The sequence below is a fragment of the Brassica napus genome, chromosome C8, assembly GCF_020379485.1.
Source record: "Brassica napus cultivar Da-Ae chromosome C8, Da-Ae, whole genome shotgun sequence".
Classification (NCBI taxonomy): Eukaryota; Viridiplantae; Streptophyta; class Magnoliopsida; order Brassicales; family Brassicaceae; genus Brassica; species Brassica napus.
Genome location: NC_063451.1, coordinates 25,813,738 through 25,828,775, shown reverse-complemented (window position 1 = coordinate 25,828,775; position 15,038 = coordinate 25,813,738). Strand labels below are relative to the sequence as shown.

At 34.6% G+C, this 15,038-nt stretch overlaps 3 protein-coding genes and 1 long non-coding RNA gene across 9 annotated transcripts; 2 read left to right on the top strand and 2 right to left on the bottom strand.

Moving 5' to 3' along the window:
• The first annotated feature begins 1,797 nt into the window (after nucleotides 1–1,797).
• On the top strand, nucleotides 1,798–5,962 carry LOC106453116 (CSC1-like protein At1g10090). Of its 5 annotated transcripts, none has more exons than XM_013895363.3 (10): nucleotides 1,798–1,954; nucleotides 2,421–2,950; nucleotides 3,226–3,289; nucleotides 3,373–3,582; nucleotides 3,814–4,002; nucleotides 4,081–4,379; nucleotides 4,449–4,725; nucleotides 4,795–5,070; nucleotides 5,143–5,376; nucleotides 5,459–5,962. In XM_013895363.3, exons 2-10 carry the CDS (start codon nucleotides 2,523–2,525, stop codon nucleotides 5,765–5,767), a joined length of 2,286 nt encoding a protein of 761 aa, XP_013750817.2. In that variant the 5' UTR covers nucleotides 1,798–1,954; nucleotides 2,421–2,522; the 3' UTR covers nucleotides 5,768–5,962. The 5 variants fall into 5 exon arrangements, with proteins under 5 accessions (XP_013750817.2, XP_013750820.2, XP_013750818.2 ...); XM_013895366.3 differs by having other exon boundaries at nucleotides 1,812–1,954; nucleotides 2,490–2,950; XM_013895364.3 differs by having other exon boundaries at nucleotides 1,904–2,000.
• LOC106453117 (branched-chain-amino-acid aminotransferase 2, chloroplastic) lies at nucleotides 5,938–8,089 on the bottom strand. Its single transcript, XM_048766312.1, has 10 exons — nucleotides 7,864–8,089; nucleotides 7,697–7,770; nucleotides 7,428–7,599; nucleotides 7,170–7,346; nucleotides 6,939–7,070; nucleotides 6,760–6,858; nucleotides 6,569–6,685; nucleotides 6,417–6,512; nucleotides 6,232–6,344; nucleotides 5,938–6,138 (listed from the first exon to the last, which is right to left on the bottom strand). The coding sequence occupies exons 1-10, from the start codon at nucleotides 7,927–7,929 to the stop codon at nucleotides 6,024–6,026; spliced, it is 1,161 nt and encodes a 386-aa protein (XP_048622269.1). The 5' UTR covers nucleotides 7,930–8,089; the 3' UTR covers nucleotides 5,938–6,023.
• A 2,208-nt stretch (nucleotides 8,090–10,297) lies between these two features.
• LOC106453118 (branched-chain-amino-acid aminotransferase 1, mitochondrial-like) lies at nucleotides 10,298–13,116 on the bottom strand. 2 transcript variants are annotated; one of them, XM_013895368.3, is made up of 10 exons: nucleotides 12,890–13,116; nucleotides 12,691–12,773; nucleotides 12,053–12,227; nucleotides 11,795–11,971; nucleotides 11,363–11,494; nucleotides 11,185–11,283; nucleotides 10,964–11,080; nucleotides 10,784–10,879; nucleotides 10,564–10,676; nucleotides 10,298–10,479 (listed from the first exon to the last, which is right to left on the bottom strand). In XM_013895368.3, the coding sequence occupies exons 1-10, from the start codon at nucleotides 12,941–12,943 to the stop codon at nucleotides 10,365–10,367; spliced, it is 1,161 nt and encodes a 386-aa protein (XP_013750822.2). In that variant the 5' UTR covers nucleotides 12,944–13,116; the 3' UTR covers nucleotides 10,298–10,364. The 2 variants fall into 2 exon arrangements, with proteins under 2 accessions (XP_013750822.2, XP_022563331.2); XM_022707610.2 differs by having other exon boundaries at nucleotides 12,700–12,773.
• LOC125591687 lies at nucleotides 11,795–13,212 on the top strand. The gene is made up of 3 exons (XR_007327788.1): nucleotides 11,795–11,944; nucleotides 12,039–12,258; nucleotides 12,681–13,212. It is a non-coding gene; the product is annotated as an uncharacterized LOC125591687 (long non-coding RNA).
• The last annotated feature ends 1,826 nt before the right edge of the window (nucleotides 13,213–15,038 follow it).

Sequence of the window (15,038 nt, the reverse complement as noted above, 5' to 3'; positions counted from 1 at the left end):
TCGAAGTGAATATCAAAGTTTTCTCAACGAAGATTGCAATTACTAAAATGACATTATAGGTTGAGGTTGTAGAATATAGAGTACGTTATCCAGGTGTTTGCACTCATGTTGCTTAGTAGTAAATGACAAAATATATCTTTATCATTCTATTTGTTTGTTTCTGAAAAATAGAAACGTATTCTTCTCTTACATTTTTTAGTTTTTTTGCTAGTTGCAGTTTCTCATTTATAGCCATTTAGGATAGCAATCTTTCCAATACATTTTTTTTTTTTTTTTTGTTAACCGTGGGGATCCGGCGACCGAGTTCAACCGACTAATCCCACGAGACCCGCAGCAGCCACATAATTTCCTCCCCAGGAATTAGCAGGGAGGGCCCGGGTGACCAACGCGAGTCGAACCTGCGGAAAGCGTATTGGATTTTCTTCCTCAACTACCACTAGGCCAACCGCTTTGGTTTCCAATACATTTTTTACAAACAAAAACGTAAAGAAACAAATAGAAAACACCGATTAGACCTACTACATAGCCAGCAAGTAGGCATTATACACAGAGTAATTGTTGGACTACCACATCGGCTATAAGAGCACCCTGATTAAGAATATCTAACCCAAAATTAACAAACCATTAAAAATATAAATTTTATAAATTAAAATCCAATAATATTTCAAATAAATACTTTGGGTTGAGTTTCCCATAATTTTGAGATGCCTTATAATTAAATACTAATTTTATAGATACATATACTAATACTTGAGTTGAAAACTTTATTGTGAGTTGTTCTAAGGTTGCAACACTTAAAACCTTGAGTGATTCCCAAGAAATACCATAAACCAAGAAGTATTTACTAAGGTTTTAAATCAAAAGGCACTGTACTATTTTCTTTTGATCAGCTAAATTTTAATTTCTTTGTAGACTATATCATTAAGAAAAAATCTCAATCTCACCATACTGGTCTCAGTGTTCCAACTAAGCAAACCGGTTATATATATGCACACGGCATAAACACATGTTATATGCAATGCATACGGCAAAAAAATCATGTTCTCCAAGTCCAACTATAGTTAAATGGAACATTTAATAATCTGTATGGTCCTTGTCATGGGTCTCACACACTCGCACCACGCGAAAAATACAAGGGTTAGTTAGATATGCGACCCTACTCTATAAATACCCTTTTTTTTGTCCACGACTCTAAAATACTTTCCCGGGCAAAAAAACGGTTTTAACCGTCGCTGTAGAATGTCACGTGTCATAATCGTATCGGATATATACGATCGAACATTCATAAAGTAGCCGACATGGTAGTCGTAATCACCGGTTAAGTAAGACTTTGGCGACGTAGAGACAGTGTCCACCATTGCGATATCGCCACGTCATTTGATCTGGCACCTTCCACATTTACACCACACACAACGTGGGATTTGTCGCCTAATATTATTTATCGTTTTTTTTTGTTGGCTTTATGATTTTTTTTCTTCCGTAAATGATAATGCTCATTGCTCACCTAATAATTATCTTTCTTTTTGTTTAATAAGTTTTTTTTTTGTGACAAAGAAAAGGAAAAGTTGTTTTTTTTAATTGTAAAAAAGGAAGTTGTTATTTGAATATTGTAGATTTTATTAGCATGTATGAAAGTTTATCTGACTTTTTTGGTTGGGTTTATGATTTTTTTTTTCCGTAAATGACAAATCCTCACCTAATAATTATCTGACTTTTTTTTTTGTTTAATAAGTTTTTTTATTATTCTTTCTAAACAAAAAAGGGGAAAAGTTTTAAATATTTGAATTCTTTTATTATTATTTTTTTTTTTGGTAGATTATAATGGCATATGAACTTGAACGCGAATTCTCCGCGGAAATGGGGTATAAGGTGCACATCGTGAATCTTGCGAATAATTATTAAGGTTTCTGATTCTCTCAAGTCAAAGCAAAAAGTGTTCATCTTCTTCTTCCGTGTAAGCCATCGTTTGCTCGAATTATCGTTTTCGTTCCTTCTTCTGGGTAGATTCTCAATTTCGATTAACCTCTGCGAATTGTGATCGAATCTCTCATAAAAAATCTGGGCTTTGGTTCCGTGCACGTTCTTGTTTCGATTGTTGTGGAATCATATAACGTAATTGGATTCCCCTGTTTTTTCTGGTTATATGAAATTGTGGTGGTTAGTTAATAGTTATAGAGGACGATTGGTTTAAGAAGTTAAATTAGATATTTTTATTTCGTTTTAGAACTCTTATGCTATTTTGTTTCATCCTTTGTCATTGGTTACTTGTGATCAGCCTTTAAATCATAGCTTAGATTCATTTAATGCCAACTAATACTTGCCAGATCTCAATGTTCAAACGTTACCACTTGCGTTAACTCTTAGGATTTGGAAAGTCTTTTTTTCTTATTCTTGCAAACTTTTTTCCCTTTTCTTTACAGATCTTTTAGACGACTTTAAAAGCTGTTACTGAGCAGCTGATTATGTTCTTCTCTGCCTTCATTATTTAGTTTAAGACAAGAGTCTGAACAACAAAGTGAGAGATGGATGTTTCAGCGCTCTTAACCTCTGCTGGGATTAACGTCGGGATATGCGTAGTCCTCGTCTCGCTTTACTCCATCCTAAGGAAACAGCCCTCCAACTATTGCGTCTACTTTGGCCGGATGCTTTCCGGTGGAAGAGTTAAACGCAACGATCCTCGTTGGTACGAGAGGTTTGCTCCCTCTCCGAGTTGGCTCGTCAAGGCTTGGGAAACTACCGAGGACGAGATGTTGGCTGCTGCTGGTCTCGACGCTGTGGTCTTCATCAGGATGGTCATTTGCAGCATTCGTATCTTCTCAGTCGTTGCGGTTGTTTGCATTTCATTTGTTCTGCCTGTGAACTATTACGGACCGATGATGGAGCACAAGGAAGCTCATCTCGAGCCGTTGTCGATATTCACTATTGAAAACCTTAATCCACGCTCAAGATGGTAATGCTGCCTTAACTCCACTAGTATTGTCATATATTATCAGAGCCCGTCATGGTCAAAGCCTAACGAAACATTGGCTTTAAATCTCACAAAAATTTTGGAAAAATTATATAGAAAAAAAAAAACAGCTCCCAAAAATTTCTTTTAGATCTCCAAAATTATCAAAAATAAATTTTAGCTGAAATCTTTAATAAACCGTCTCAGGGCAAGTAAAGTGCTTTACAAAAGAAAGCAAAGTGCTGATTCTAGTTTAATCTTTTCTTATTTATTTCCAGGCTTTGGGTACATTGTCTATCACTGTACATCATATCCTCTGCGGCATGTGCTCTTCTTTACTTTGTAAGGATCCCATTCCCTGGTTCATGTACATCATATCGTTTTGTTCTCTCTCTCTCTCACTTCTGTTATAATACGTGTTTTAGGAGTATAAGACCATAGCCAAAAAGAGGCTGGCATATATCGCTGCATCTTCCTCAAAGCCAAGTCATTTTACAGTACTTATGCGTGCTGTTCCTCAGTCTCCTGACCAATCTTACAACGAAACTGTGAGAGAATACTTCACAAATTACTATGCACGAAGCTATTTGTCGCACCTGATGGTCTACCGTGATGGCATCATTCAGAGACTGCTGGTAATGCCTTTTGTGTTATTCTGTTGGCTTTATTATCTTTTTGTTTTGTTTTCTTGGACGCCACGAATATGCTTATTCAAGAGATTTAGAGTAGCTTATGAGATTGAGGTTTTTTTTTTTGATATTACATCAGTTTCTTGTTAGTTCTCTGTTGGCAGTGATTTATTTTGGAGAAGAACAGAGTTCATTTTAGATTTTACTAATATATTGATCATCAATTCTCTATCTCAGAATGATGCCGAGAAGATGCGTCAGGCAATAAAACATGTTTCTCCTGATGTAAGCTGTAATCCTAGTTTGAAGTCATGCAACTTTTGTACAGGACCTGGGCCCACAAACTCTTTTAAAATCCTCTCTGACGAGGCAGGCGGTGTTCAAAAACTGGAGCTTGGTGAGTTGACTCTGACTACGACCGAGGAAGTAAGAAACTACTCTTTTGACCTTTGATAGGTGAACTCTGTATGGGGAGGCTTACAATTTTTCTGCTCATTTTTGCAGGAACGTCCCGTTGCTTTTGTGTTTTTCAAGACTCGTTATGATGCTCTTGTTGCTTCGGAGGTTCTTCAAACATCAAATCCTATGCTATGGGTGGCAGACTTGGCTCCAGAGCCTCATGATGTCTACTGGAAAAACCTGAAAGTACCTTATCGCCAACTTTGGATGCGGAAGATAGCAACCCTTGTTGGTGCCGTTGCCTTCATGTTTGTGTTTCTTCTTCCTGTTGCTGGCATTCAGGGGTTGACTCAACTAAAGACACTATCCAAGAACTTTCCCTTTCTAAGACCCCTCTTGAAAAGGTGAGTGTATAATTGATTTTTTTTTTTATTTTATTATCATTTTTGATTTAATCAAATCCTTTATGGCAGGGATATTATGAACCGGGTGATCACAGGGTACTTACCAAGTGTGATACTGGTTCTATTCTTTTATACCGTTCCACCATTGATGATGTACTTCTCAACCTTGGAGGGATGTATCTCCAGGAGTCTGAGAAAGAGAAGTGCATGTATCAGAGTTGTCTACTTCACCATCTGGAATGTGTTCTTCGTCAATATCCTATCAGGCTCTGTGATCAGGCAGTTGAGCATCTTCTCTAGTGTCAAGGACTTGCCTGCACAACTTGCTAAAGCAGTTCCAACACAGGTAATCACTCTCACGCTCTTCTTGTGGCTTTGTTCTTGAATATGGCTAATCATTTGACTGTGTATGCAGGCTGGCTTCTTCATGACTTACTGTTTCACGTCTGGTTGGGCTGGTTTGGCATGTGAGATCATACAACCTGTGGGTCTTATATGGAACCTTATATCGAGAGTTATTGTCAAGAACAAAGATGCATCTTATGAAACACTTAGGTTCCCTTACCATATTGAAATCCCCCGGCTGCTCTTGTTCGGTCTCCTCGGTTTCACCAACTCTGTCATAGCGCCTTTGATACTACCGTTCCTGCTCATCTACTTCTTTCTAGCCTATCTTATATATAAGAATCAGGTACACTTGCAACTCTTTTCTCTTTGTACATGGACAAGAGAATTCAAATGTTTTTATTTTGTTTATTTGCAGATAATCAACGTCTATATTACAAAGTATGAAAGCGGGGGACAGTACTGGCCTATCTTCCACAACACTACAATCTTTTCGCTGATCTTGTCTCAAGTTATAGCTTTAGGATTCTTCGGTTTAAAGCTATCAACGGTTGCTTCAGGTTTCACCGTTCCTTTGATTCTTCTCACCCTTCTGTTTAGTGAGTATTGCCGGCAGAGGTTTGCTCCTATATTTCAGAAATATCCAGCCGAGGTATGTATATATAAGAAGTTACTCTTTTTTTTTTTTTTCATATCCTCGTGGGATCTTGACGGGTGAGTTTGTTTCTTTTCAGATTCTTATCGCTATGGACAGAGCAGATGAGATCACAGGAAAGATGGAAGAGTTACATAACAACTTGAAAGCTGCTTACTCTCAGATACCATTGTGTTCTCAAGAATCTAGCAAAGCTGGTTGCAGTCCTCCTTGCTCGGATCAGGAGTTACCAGCTTCCGAGCAGCTGAAGCCGGAGAATCTCGAAGCAGAAATGATAAAAGCGTTTCAGAGAAGTAAATCTAGTCATGATCTTGAGGTGAAGTCTTGTCCCGGTGGCTCTCCAAATCGTTATTCTCCAGGATTTGCTGAGATATATAAACGAACATAAGATACTTTGAAGGATTGTACAGTTCTGCTCTGCTAAATTGAAATGTGAATTTTTATAGTTACTGCAGGTGGGAATGAAACAATGCTTGGTTACTTGTGTACAAGTAGGATTCATTTTTTTCATACTTTTTTTTGCGAAAAGACGAAGAATAATATTATACAAAAGAGAAATGATCAAAAGAGCTTTTCTATATCATATATGTTTTACACAAGTGTCGTGTATACAATGCAGAGTAATGTGGTTGATAATTGGTTTATCAGTTGATACATGTGACCCATCCTTTGGTATCTTCAATCGATCCTGTCTGAATACCGACAAGAACCGAACGCAGTTTCTGGCAGACAGATTCATCCCCGGTTTCATACTCTACTCTGAATGTTTCAGAAAGATATAAATACATCAGGCCAAATCTTTGTTTTAAGTTTGGAGTAAAACTTGTAGAAGTCATTGTGAGGTTTTTTTACCTTTTGTCTTGATATGTTATAGTGCCCACTGGAGCAACTCCAACAGCTGTTCCAGTGCAAAAAACTTCATCTGCATCCATTACTTCATCCACATGAACTGCCTTCTCTACTACCTGATCACATCCCAAGTGTGAGAAACTTAGTTTTCTTTTTTAATCTCTAAAACAACCTTTGATTTGTTTTACCTCATAACCTTGATCACTTGCAATCTCCATAACACTTTTCCGAGTAATCCCCTCGAGGATTGTCCCATTGGTTGCAGGAGTTGAGATTGTCCGACCCTGAACTAGTGTTATTAAGACACAGCAGAAAAAAACACCAAAAGTATGTATGTTACCTTTACAACAAAGACGTTACAAGAAGAAGCTTCCTCAAGATACTTCTTCTTTACAGAATCAAGATAAAGAACGTCTGAAAACCCACGGCTCTTGGCTCTACTCAGTGCTTTCAAAACCTACAACACATTGGTTTATAAATAACTTGTTGCCTCTCTCCATCTTTGAAACTAAGTGGAGTTTCAGTACTTACTGGTGCATAGTTTGTGATGCTCTTGACTCCTCCAGCTCCACCGGGAGCTGCACGGACATACTCTTCCTCCACATAGAGGTTTAAAGCAGCAATACCTTCCTATATACAAGTAGAGAAAATATTTTTCTTCTATTGTCACTCAGAAAAATAAAGCCAAAGAGGAAGGAAAGAGAGGATACCTTGAAGTAGTTACCAACAGGAGATGCATAGACAATGAATGTATATTCAGGTGCAGGTCCTAAACCAAGAATAGGACCACTTCCCATCAACAGAGGCCTAATGTACAAAGAACCTTTCCCTGAAGGTGGAACCTGACCACCTCACAAAAACTCACTCAGATAATAATCCCAAAGGAAACCTCCTCAGAGGATATATATATATAACGTGTGTTACAAGAAAGAGTTTTATACCCAACGTTTATTTGCAAAAGCGGTGTGTTTAACAGCATCAACAAACTGATCAACGGAAGGAGAAGGCATGAGCATCCTTTCAGCACCAAGCTGCATTCGGACAGCGTTGTGATCAGGGCGAAACAGAAGAAGCTTTCCGTTTTCTTTTCTATATGCTTTTGTACCTTCATATATCGCCTGTTAATAAATAATAACCCCATTTTGTTAGAAAATCTAGAGATAAAAATTAAGAAACATTTGGGTTATAAGAGGCTTTGCCTGTCCATAGTTTAAGACACCAGCGGAGGGACTTAGCTGAATATTGCCAAAGCGACTAAGTTCACCTTCAGAGAATTTGCCGTCTTTTGAGCATTTCATGACGTACATGTAATCAGCTGGAGTTAGACCAAACCCGAGATTGTCCCAGTCCACATCCGCATACTCCTCATCTCTATATAATACGAAACAGTGATTGTGAAAACAGAGCTTTTAAATGTAAAAATTGTATTGGTTAAGGCAATATTAATGTGAGTTGGATCTAAACTTACTGATAAAGGGGTTTCTTACGCTCCTCTCGCAAGGCTAAGGCAGCTTGTGCGTTGTACTTAGAGAAAGTTTGTAGCTGTTCATCAGAAAACCAAAGAAAAAAAAAACATTTTCAGACATGTTTGTATATGAGATTTGAGTTTTGTCTCAAGAATTCATTAGTTTATACCGTACGAATATGTGTATGAAGAGGTAGAACCAGCCTTTTGCGTAGACATGAGATTGCTTTGATCATCTTGGAGAGCCTTTGTTTCTGGTTGTGGAAGATGATGATCTTCTTATTGATTAAATAAAAACAAGAAAAACGAGAAAATTGTTGAAAGATAGCAAAAAGAAAAGGTGAAGAGAACACCAAGAACACAGTGTGTCAAATTAAGTATCCAACACGTAAGTGATTGCCAAGCTTATGTGAAGTGTCTTGCTTTTATCTTGGCAAATCGTTGAATTTTATTATATTTTTCCTTTCCTTTCTCAGAGTGGAAATTGGTAAGAGTTCTTATCTTGTTTTTCTGCGTTATTATTATTGTTTTCTTTGCTTCGTCACTTGTGTCTATCTACCTGACCAGATCTAGACGTCTCTCTCTGGAACTATAACTAATCGAAATAAACGGATCTTTGTTCTTGTTTTGTTTGAATGAGGGGGGTGTAATTACCAAACAATTAACGAAACTTTTGGAAATATCCTATTTTTGAATTTGTAAATTATTTTTAGTTGGTATAATATCAGCTTTTTTTCCATTTTTGACGTCCTAAGAGCATCGTTAACGGTAAAGGGCATGGGTTTTTTTTTGTATTTTTTTACCTTTTTTTATTTTATCTGATTTAAAAAAAAATTAAAAAAAAAACAATCGCAGGCTGCCATGTATCAGTGGAGTCCGCGAAAAGTGACAAAATCCTCTCAAACTCGCTTCTTACGGAAGAGGTAGAAGAGGCGGCCCTAAAAATAATGGTGAGACCCGCATGATTTTAAATTTTTTTTTAAGAAGCAGTTTTAAAACTCCGCGTTGTTGATGCTCTAAACATTATGCCCTTTATGCATAGAATTACATAGATTTGTGGATCTTTAAATAAATTAGTATATTATTTTAGCATTTGTCCATCATGTGTTTGCTGAACAGATAATACATAAACTCTAACACAACTTAGTAACGTATGATACACGTTAAAAAGATGAATGTCTTTCAATTTGGTATTTTTTGTTCTTAACAAAATATTTTCAATAAAGATCACTGATCACAGAAATGATAAGGGGTGCTAGTGTATTTTTCGAGAAATTTTGACCAATGATAAAATAATGTTATAATACACATTATAGTTTAGGGATGGCGCACTTTCAAATAAAGATAGTCCAAGTTCTCATCATCAAGTGTGCGTTGTCTACTTGTCTGGGAATTATCGATGTCCCTCCATATAATAATATACTACCTCCGTTCCCGAAAGTAAGATGTTTTAGATTTTTTTCTTGTTCCACAAAAATAGATTTTCTATATTGTTAAGGTACTTTTTTATACTTTTGAAGAACATTAATTGAGAATATTTGAATTGATTAAATTTCATTAGTAGAAAGTTATTGGAAAGTGTATAATAAAGTAAAAAATAAATTAAATTATAAATATTTATTAAATTCTTAATAAGCGTGTATACTCTAGAAAATTTTATTTTCAGAAACTATTGATTATTTTCAAAAAAAAATATTATATTACAAAATCCTTTATGGGAGTTCCAGGGATGGTGGGGATAAACTCGACAAGTAATAGCCACATCGGATGCAGAGGCTGTCAGTGATAAGTTAAAACTTTCGTTAAATGTCTCACATCATCGTCTTTTCAACGTCTTCCTTCATTATCACGTTAGTGAAAGAGCTTTCTGATTTGATAACAACGTTTTTCATCATGTGCTTACTAAACATGTCCCTTTCCATAACGTCCTATCAAAAATATCTTTGTCTAACTGTCTCACCCCTTTGTTTTTCCTTGTAATAATTTTTTTTTTCCTTCTTCAGTTCAAAATCTAACAACCAAACCTAATGGTGTATCATCTATGAACATGTGCTAGAATCACAGACCATGGAAGCTCAGATCTAGCAAAACTAGACTTTGTAAACTGCCAACATTCCTAACTATTTGCATAGTAGATCCTAATCACAAATTCACAACACAGGCTTTAGCAAAGAGAAACATTCGCAAGCAAATTAACTAATGATAATAAAAAAAATTAACTAATGATTAAAATTTAAAAGTATTGCAGAGCTAACAAGTCCTAGATAAATTCTTAATTCATGCTCACTCACAGACCAATAGAAGCTAATTTGTGAAAAATAAGACTACTTAAGTGATACAATTTCTCCTAAAAAGGAAAACTAGATCAGACCTTGACAAAGTTCCCTAGGGTTTTGGTGGACTTCCTTGAAAAAAACTCTATGAGTAGGGTTTGTAAATCTTAATCTCATAATTTGGACATTTTGGGCTTCTTTTGGCATTTCAATTACAGGATTTTGGGCAACATAAAATGTCTTCAAAGGTAAAGCCTAACTAAGGAGAATGATCACATACCACTCTGTAGACAATGAATGGATGCAAACAATGTAAACAATATTGTTGAAGTTTTAATAAGTTTTATCTTTTAAATTATACAACAAAGAGTGCAACATAATGATCTTTTTCTCTCAAATTAGTCAATTTCCAAAATCCAGTGCTTAGTGTCTTGGATAGAACCAGTTTGTATTCCGACAAGAATAGATCGAAGTTGTTGTGTAACTAGCCCATCTCCCACTTTGTACTCAGTCCTGCAGATTTTTAAACAGATAAGTTAATAATCCTAAGAATATAAATATGTATTATATCCATGTATGTGAAGAAGAAGAGTAGACCTTGTGTTCTGAAACGTGATGCTTCCAACAGAAGCAATTCCAGCGGCAGTTCCGGTGCAGAAAACTTCTTCTGCTTCCTTTATTTCTTCTACCGGAACTACTCGTTCTTCCACCTGTTACATTACACACTTTTCAAGAATTGCAAAAGAGTTTGAAAATGTAGAAACAGAGTATAACAGAGCAGAAGACACTCTCTTTCTTGGGATTCAAGTAACCTTACCTTATAACCAAGATCAAGGGCAATTTCGATAACGCTCTCTCGTATGATCCCTCTGAGAATAGTCCCATTTGTAGCTGGAGTTACTATTGTATTCCCCTGAAACGACTCAAGAAACTTCAGTTTTTACATTAACAAAAGAAGCATTCAACTTCCTTCATAAAAAAGAGTTTCCTTTTTTACCTTTACAAGGAATATATTAGCAGCAGAAACTTCTTCTATGTTCTTCTTTGTTTCTGCATCAAGATACAATACATCCGAAAACCCTCTCGCTTTCGCTCTTCTCATCGCGTCAAGCACCTTTGTTTACAGTTCATTACCAAAACAACACTCACTTATAAACAGAACACTTTAGTACTCCAAACCATATCCAAAATAGAGTGGACTTGAGTGTTTTAACTTACTGGACCGTAATTCGAAATGGACTTAACGGCACCAGTTCCTCCAATATACGCGCGTGGAACCACCTCCTCAACGTAGAGGTTCAAGGCTGCTGTGCCTTCCTATACAAGCAATCAAATTCAAGATTAAAAAAAAGAAAGATCAAGACCAAGATCAAGGTAACGTTTTAAAAGCACTGACCTTAAAATAGTTTTGAACAGGAGAGCCAAACACAACAAAAGTGTACTCTGATGCTGCAGACACACCCAAGCTTGCTCCGCTTCCAAACAACAACGGTCTGAGATACAACGAGCCTTTTCCCGGAGGAGGAACCTAGTGAAAAAAAGCCTGAGTCTTTCAAGAGAACTAAATCAAAGATTTTTTTTTTACGTTGACATTAATTTATTTAAGATTTTTAATATATTATGGATGATTTTTTTATAAAACTTGTGGTGAAATGTAAAACATATTTTTTTTGTTCCTTTCCATTATATTTTGTATTAAAAATAATATATATATATATAATTCGGGTTGACTATTATAATATGGAGGAACACAGGATTGGACCACCGCTTATCCCCACTTAAACCGGCGCTCGTATCGAGGAGCAAACAATATGACGAGAAGTTTTACCCAACGTTTGTTTGCGAGAACGGTCTGCTTGGCACCTTCCATAAACTGCTGGACAGAAGGAGAATGCATACACATTCTCTCAGCTCCATTCTTCATACGCATCGCGTTTAGCTCTGGACGAAACATTAGAACCCTACCGTCTTCTCCTCGGTACGCCTTCATCCCCTCTATTAGTCCCTGCAAAATCCACCAGAAAAAAATCATTTATTATATGAATATTTTGTGTGTGTTTTTTTGGATAAAGATTTGAAGCTTTGCCTGGCCATAGTTGAGAATTCCAGCAGCGGGGTTGAGCTCCATGTTGCCGTAACGGCTAAGGCAACCTTGTTCGAAGTTTCCTTCTTTACAACTTCTTGTGGCGAACATGTAATCTGTTGGTACAAGACTGAATCCGAGGTTGTCCCAGTCTACATCAGCATACTCTCCATCCTCACTGCAGCATAAGAAACTTTTGCCTATTAAAGGTCATTTTTATTTAATTAGTATACAAGTGGACTCTTATAATATGTGTGGATTAAAGATCACTGATAAACGTAAATTAAATTCGATCGAAAGTAATAGTCATTTTCATTTCACATTTAAGATTTCACAATAAAACATTTTCTTATACATGCATATATGCAGTTATATTTAATTTAACTTTCATTGTTGCTATACTTTTGTTACCCTCATTGAAGGAGAATGGGTGGAAGTTGAACCCATTACATTGATGACCGGGTAGCTTGACGTCGCACAATATTTAATACTATAACTAGAAGTACACTTTTACCAACTGTTTTTTTTTTCTTACGTACTTTCTTTTCTTAAATCCCATTTTAACGTTTTCTTGTAAATTTTATGTGGTGGTAATGACAAAAGAAAGGACAAATTAACGTTAGTATTGTAGGTAATATTACCGTTCTGACCTCAGCATCGCTGAGACATGTTCTTCTACAACAGAAGCTACTGCCTTGGTCCCATGCATACGAAATCCACAGATCTGTAATATTAATGAATACATACCAGACAACCACACAGGAGCGTAAGCCTCAGACGAAGCAGATGTCTTTTTTTGAATTGAAGAGTAAAAAGATTTATTGGGAGAAAAGTACAAACCTTAGAAATATAAGAGGAAGTTGTTGGAGATTTAAGTAAGCAGCGAAGAGCCATGAAAAATGTTGTACGAGCTTTATGTGTGTGCACCAAACTGAAACTCTTGGATGGGATGTTGTCACCAATTTTGACAGGTAGGAGACTGAAGAGCAGAGGGAGAAAGAGAGGGTTGATATATAGAGAGAGAGAGAGCGAGAGAGAGGAGAGGAAAATAGAAGCATTTACAGCTATGTTTTTTATGGTAAAATGATTACAGCTATGTTTCTATGATTAATTACTTCTTTCGGTATTAAAAATAATAATAGAAAAGTTTTAATTACAGCTATGTTTTTTTGGTAAAATGATTACAGCTATGTTTCTATGATTAATTACTTCTTTTGGTATTAAAATAATACTTCTTCCGTTTTTTTTTAAATGAGGTTTTAGAATTTATATTTTATTTTGTTTTACTTGTCGTTTATAGAAATCTAAGTAAAAAATAATAAAGAATGACATTTTTTACCCTTTGCCTTGAATTTGCCGTAGTGATGAAATAGAGCAAAAAAAATAAATACACAAGGTTAGAATTGATTTTGTGTTAGTCTACTATATATGCGTGAAAACTTCTAAATCCTCATTTAAATTAGGACAGAGGTAGAAAAGTTTTGATAAAGACATACTACCACGAAAACTATGTAAAGACAGTTTACTCACAAATTGATAAGCAATTATTTACTTGGGTCTTCTCATGCTATTAAAGTATTTAAAGAAGTTTATAAACGTTGGATTCATTTCTTTCTTTTTTTCTTACAATTTTCTGCTCACATCCCCTATATATTAATTGAGAAGCATTTGAAAAATTAGAACCTTAATTTTGTATTAATTAAAAAAATCCCAAAGTTCTAGATGGCACTCTAAATGCCTTCTAAATTACATTTCAAAGAATTCTAGAGCATCTAATATAAAGTATAGTTTAATATAATAGTGTCACATTATTCCATAATTATATAACACTACAGAACATTATATTAACCTAAAAATATATGAAGTGTGTATTCTTTCCTTAAATAAAAGCTACGAAATTACCTAATATGATTTACATATATACGGAAATTAATGATTATGAATAATAAAGATTTGATAACAATTTTTGCATCCTTCTTCATTTTTGTTTAAATTTATATTATTAAAAAAACTTAAACAATCACATTAACCATATAATAAAAAAATTAGATTTTTTTTATACGTTATATTTTGAATTTTTTAAAATGACTTTAAATTACAAAAATGAGGAAACCTTTATATGTTATATATTTTTTTAAACGACTTTAAAATACAAAAATGAGGACACCTTATATGTTATATTTTTTTTATATGTTAGAATTTTCTTATATGTTATATTTTGAATTTTTTTAAAACGACTTTAAATTACAAAAATGTAAGTTTTCCTTAAGTATACGACTAAAAACATTAAAATGACATGTATCAATTCGATGGTTGATTTGAAAGCTTTCAAAACCATATGGAAGATAAAAGTCAAAATAATTCAACTGTGAAAACAATACTGTTCATTTTTTTCAAGAATATGTTCGCTGGAAAAAAATAAGATTTTTATGTCATAATTTGTTTAATGTCCACTAGAGAACATTATATTAACCTAAAATATAAGAAGTGTGTATTCTTTCCTTAAATAAAAGCTACAGAATTACCTAATATGATTTACATATATATGACAATTAATGATTATGAATAATAAAGATTTGATAACAATTTTTGCATCATTTTTCATTTTTGTTTAATTTTATATTATTAAAAAAAATAAACAATCACATTAACCATATACTAAAAAATTAGATTTTTTCTTATATGTTATATTTTGAATTTTTTAAAATGGCTTTAAATTACAGAAATGAGGAAACCTTATATGTTATTTTTTTTTAAAAACGACTTTAAAATACAAAAATGAGGACACCTTATATGTTAGATTTTTTTTTATATGTTATATTTTGAATTTTTTTAAAACAACTTTAAATTACAAAAATGTAAGTTTTCCTTAAATATACGACTAAAAAAATTAAAATGACATGTATGAGTTCGATGGTTGATTTGAAAGCTTTCAAAACCATATGTAAGTTAAAAGTCAAAATAATTCAACTGTGAAAACAATACTATT

Coding starts and splice junctions, on each gene's coding strand:
- LOC106453117 (XM_048766312.1), bottom strand. CDS start 7,929: ATGATCAAAGCAATCTCATGTCTACGCAAAAGGCTGGTTCTACCTCTT. Junction 7,600..7,696: donor CGTAAGAAACCCCTTTATCA/GTAAGTTTAGAT, acceptor CGTATTATATAG/AGATGAGGAGTATGCGGATG. Junction 7,347..7,427: donor GTGTCTTAAACTATGGACAG/GCAAAGCCTCTT, acceptor ATTTATTAACAG/GCGATATATGAAGGTACAAA.
- LOC106453118 (XM_013895368.3), bottom strand. CDS start 12,943: ATGGCTCTTCGCTGCTTACTTAAATCTCCAACAACTTCCTCTTATATT. Junction 12,228..12,690: donor GCGATGCTGAGGTCAGAACG/GTAATATTACCT, acceptor CTTATGCTGCAG/TGAGGATGGAGAGTATGCTG. Junction 11,081..11,184: donor CCATTTCGAATTACGGTCCA/GTAAGTTAAAAC, acceptor CTGTAAACAAAG/GTGCTTGACGCGATGAGAAG.
- LOC106453116 (XM_013895363.3), top strand. CDS start 2,523: ATGGATGTTTCAGCGCTCTTAACCTCTGCTGGGATTAACGTCGGGATA. Junction 3,583..3,813: donor GCATCATTCAGAGACTGCTG/GTAATGCCTTTT, acceptor TCTCTATCTCAG/AATGATGCCGAGAAGATGCG. Junction 4,380..4,448: donor CTAAGACCCCTCTTGAAAAG/GTGAGTGTATAA, acceptor CCTTTATGGCAG/GGATATTATGAACCGGGTGA.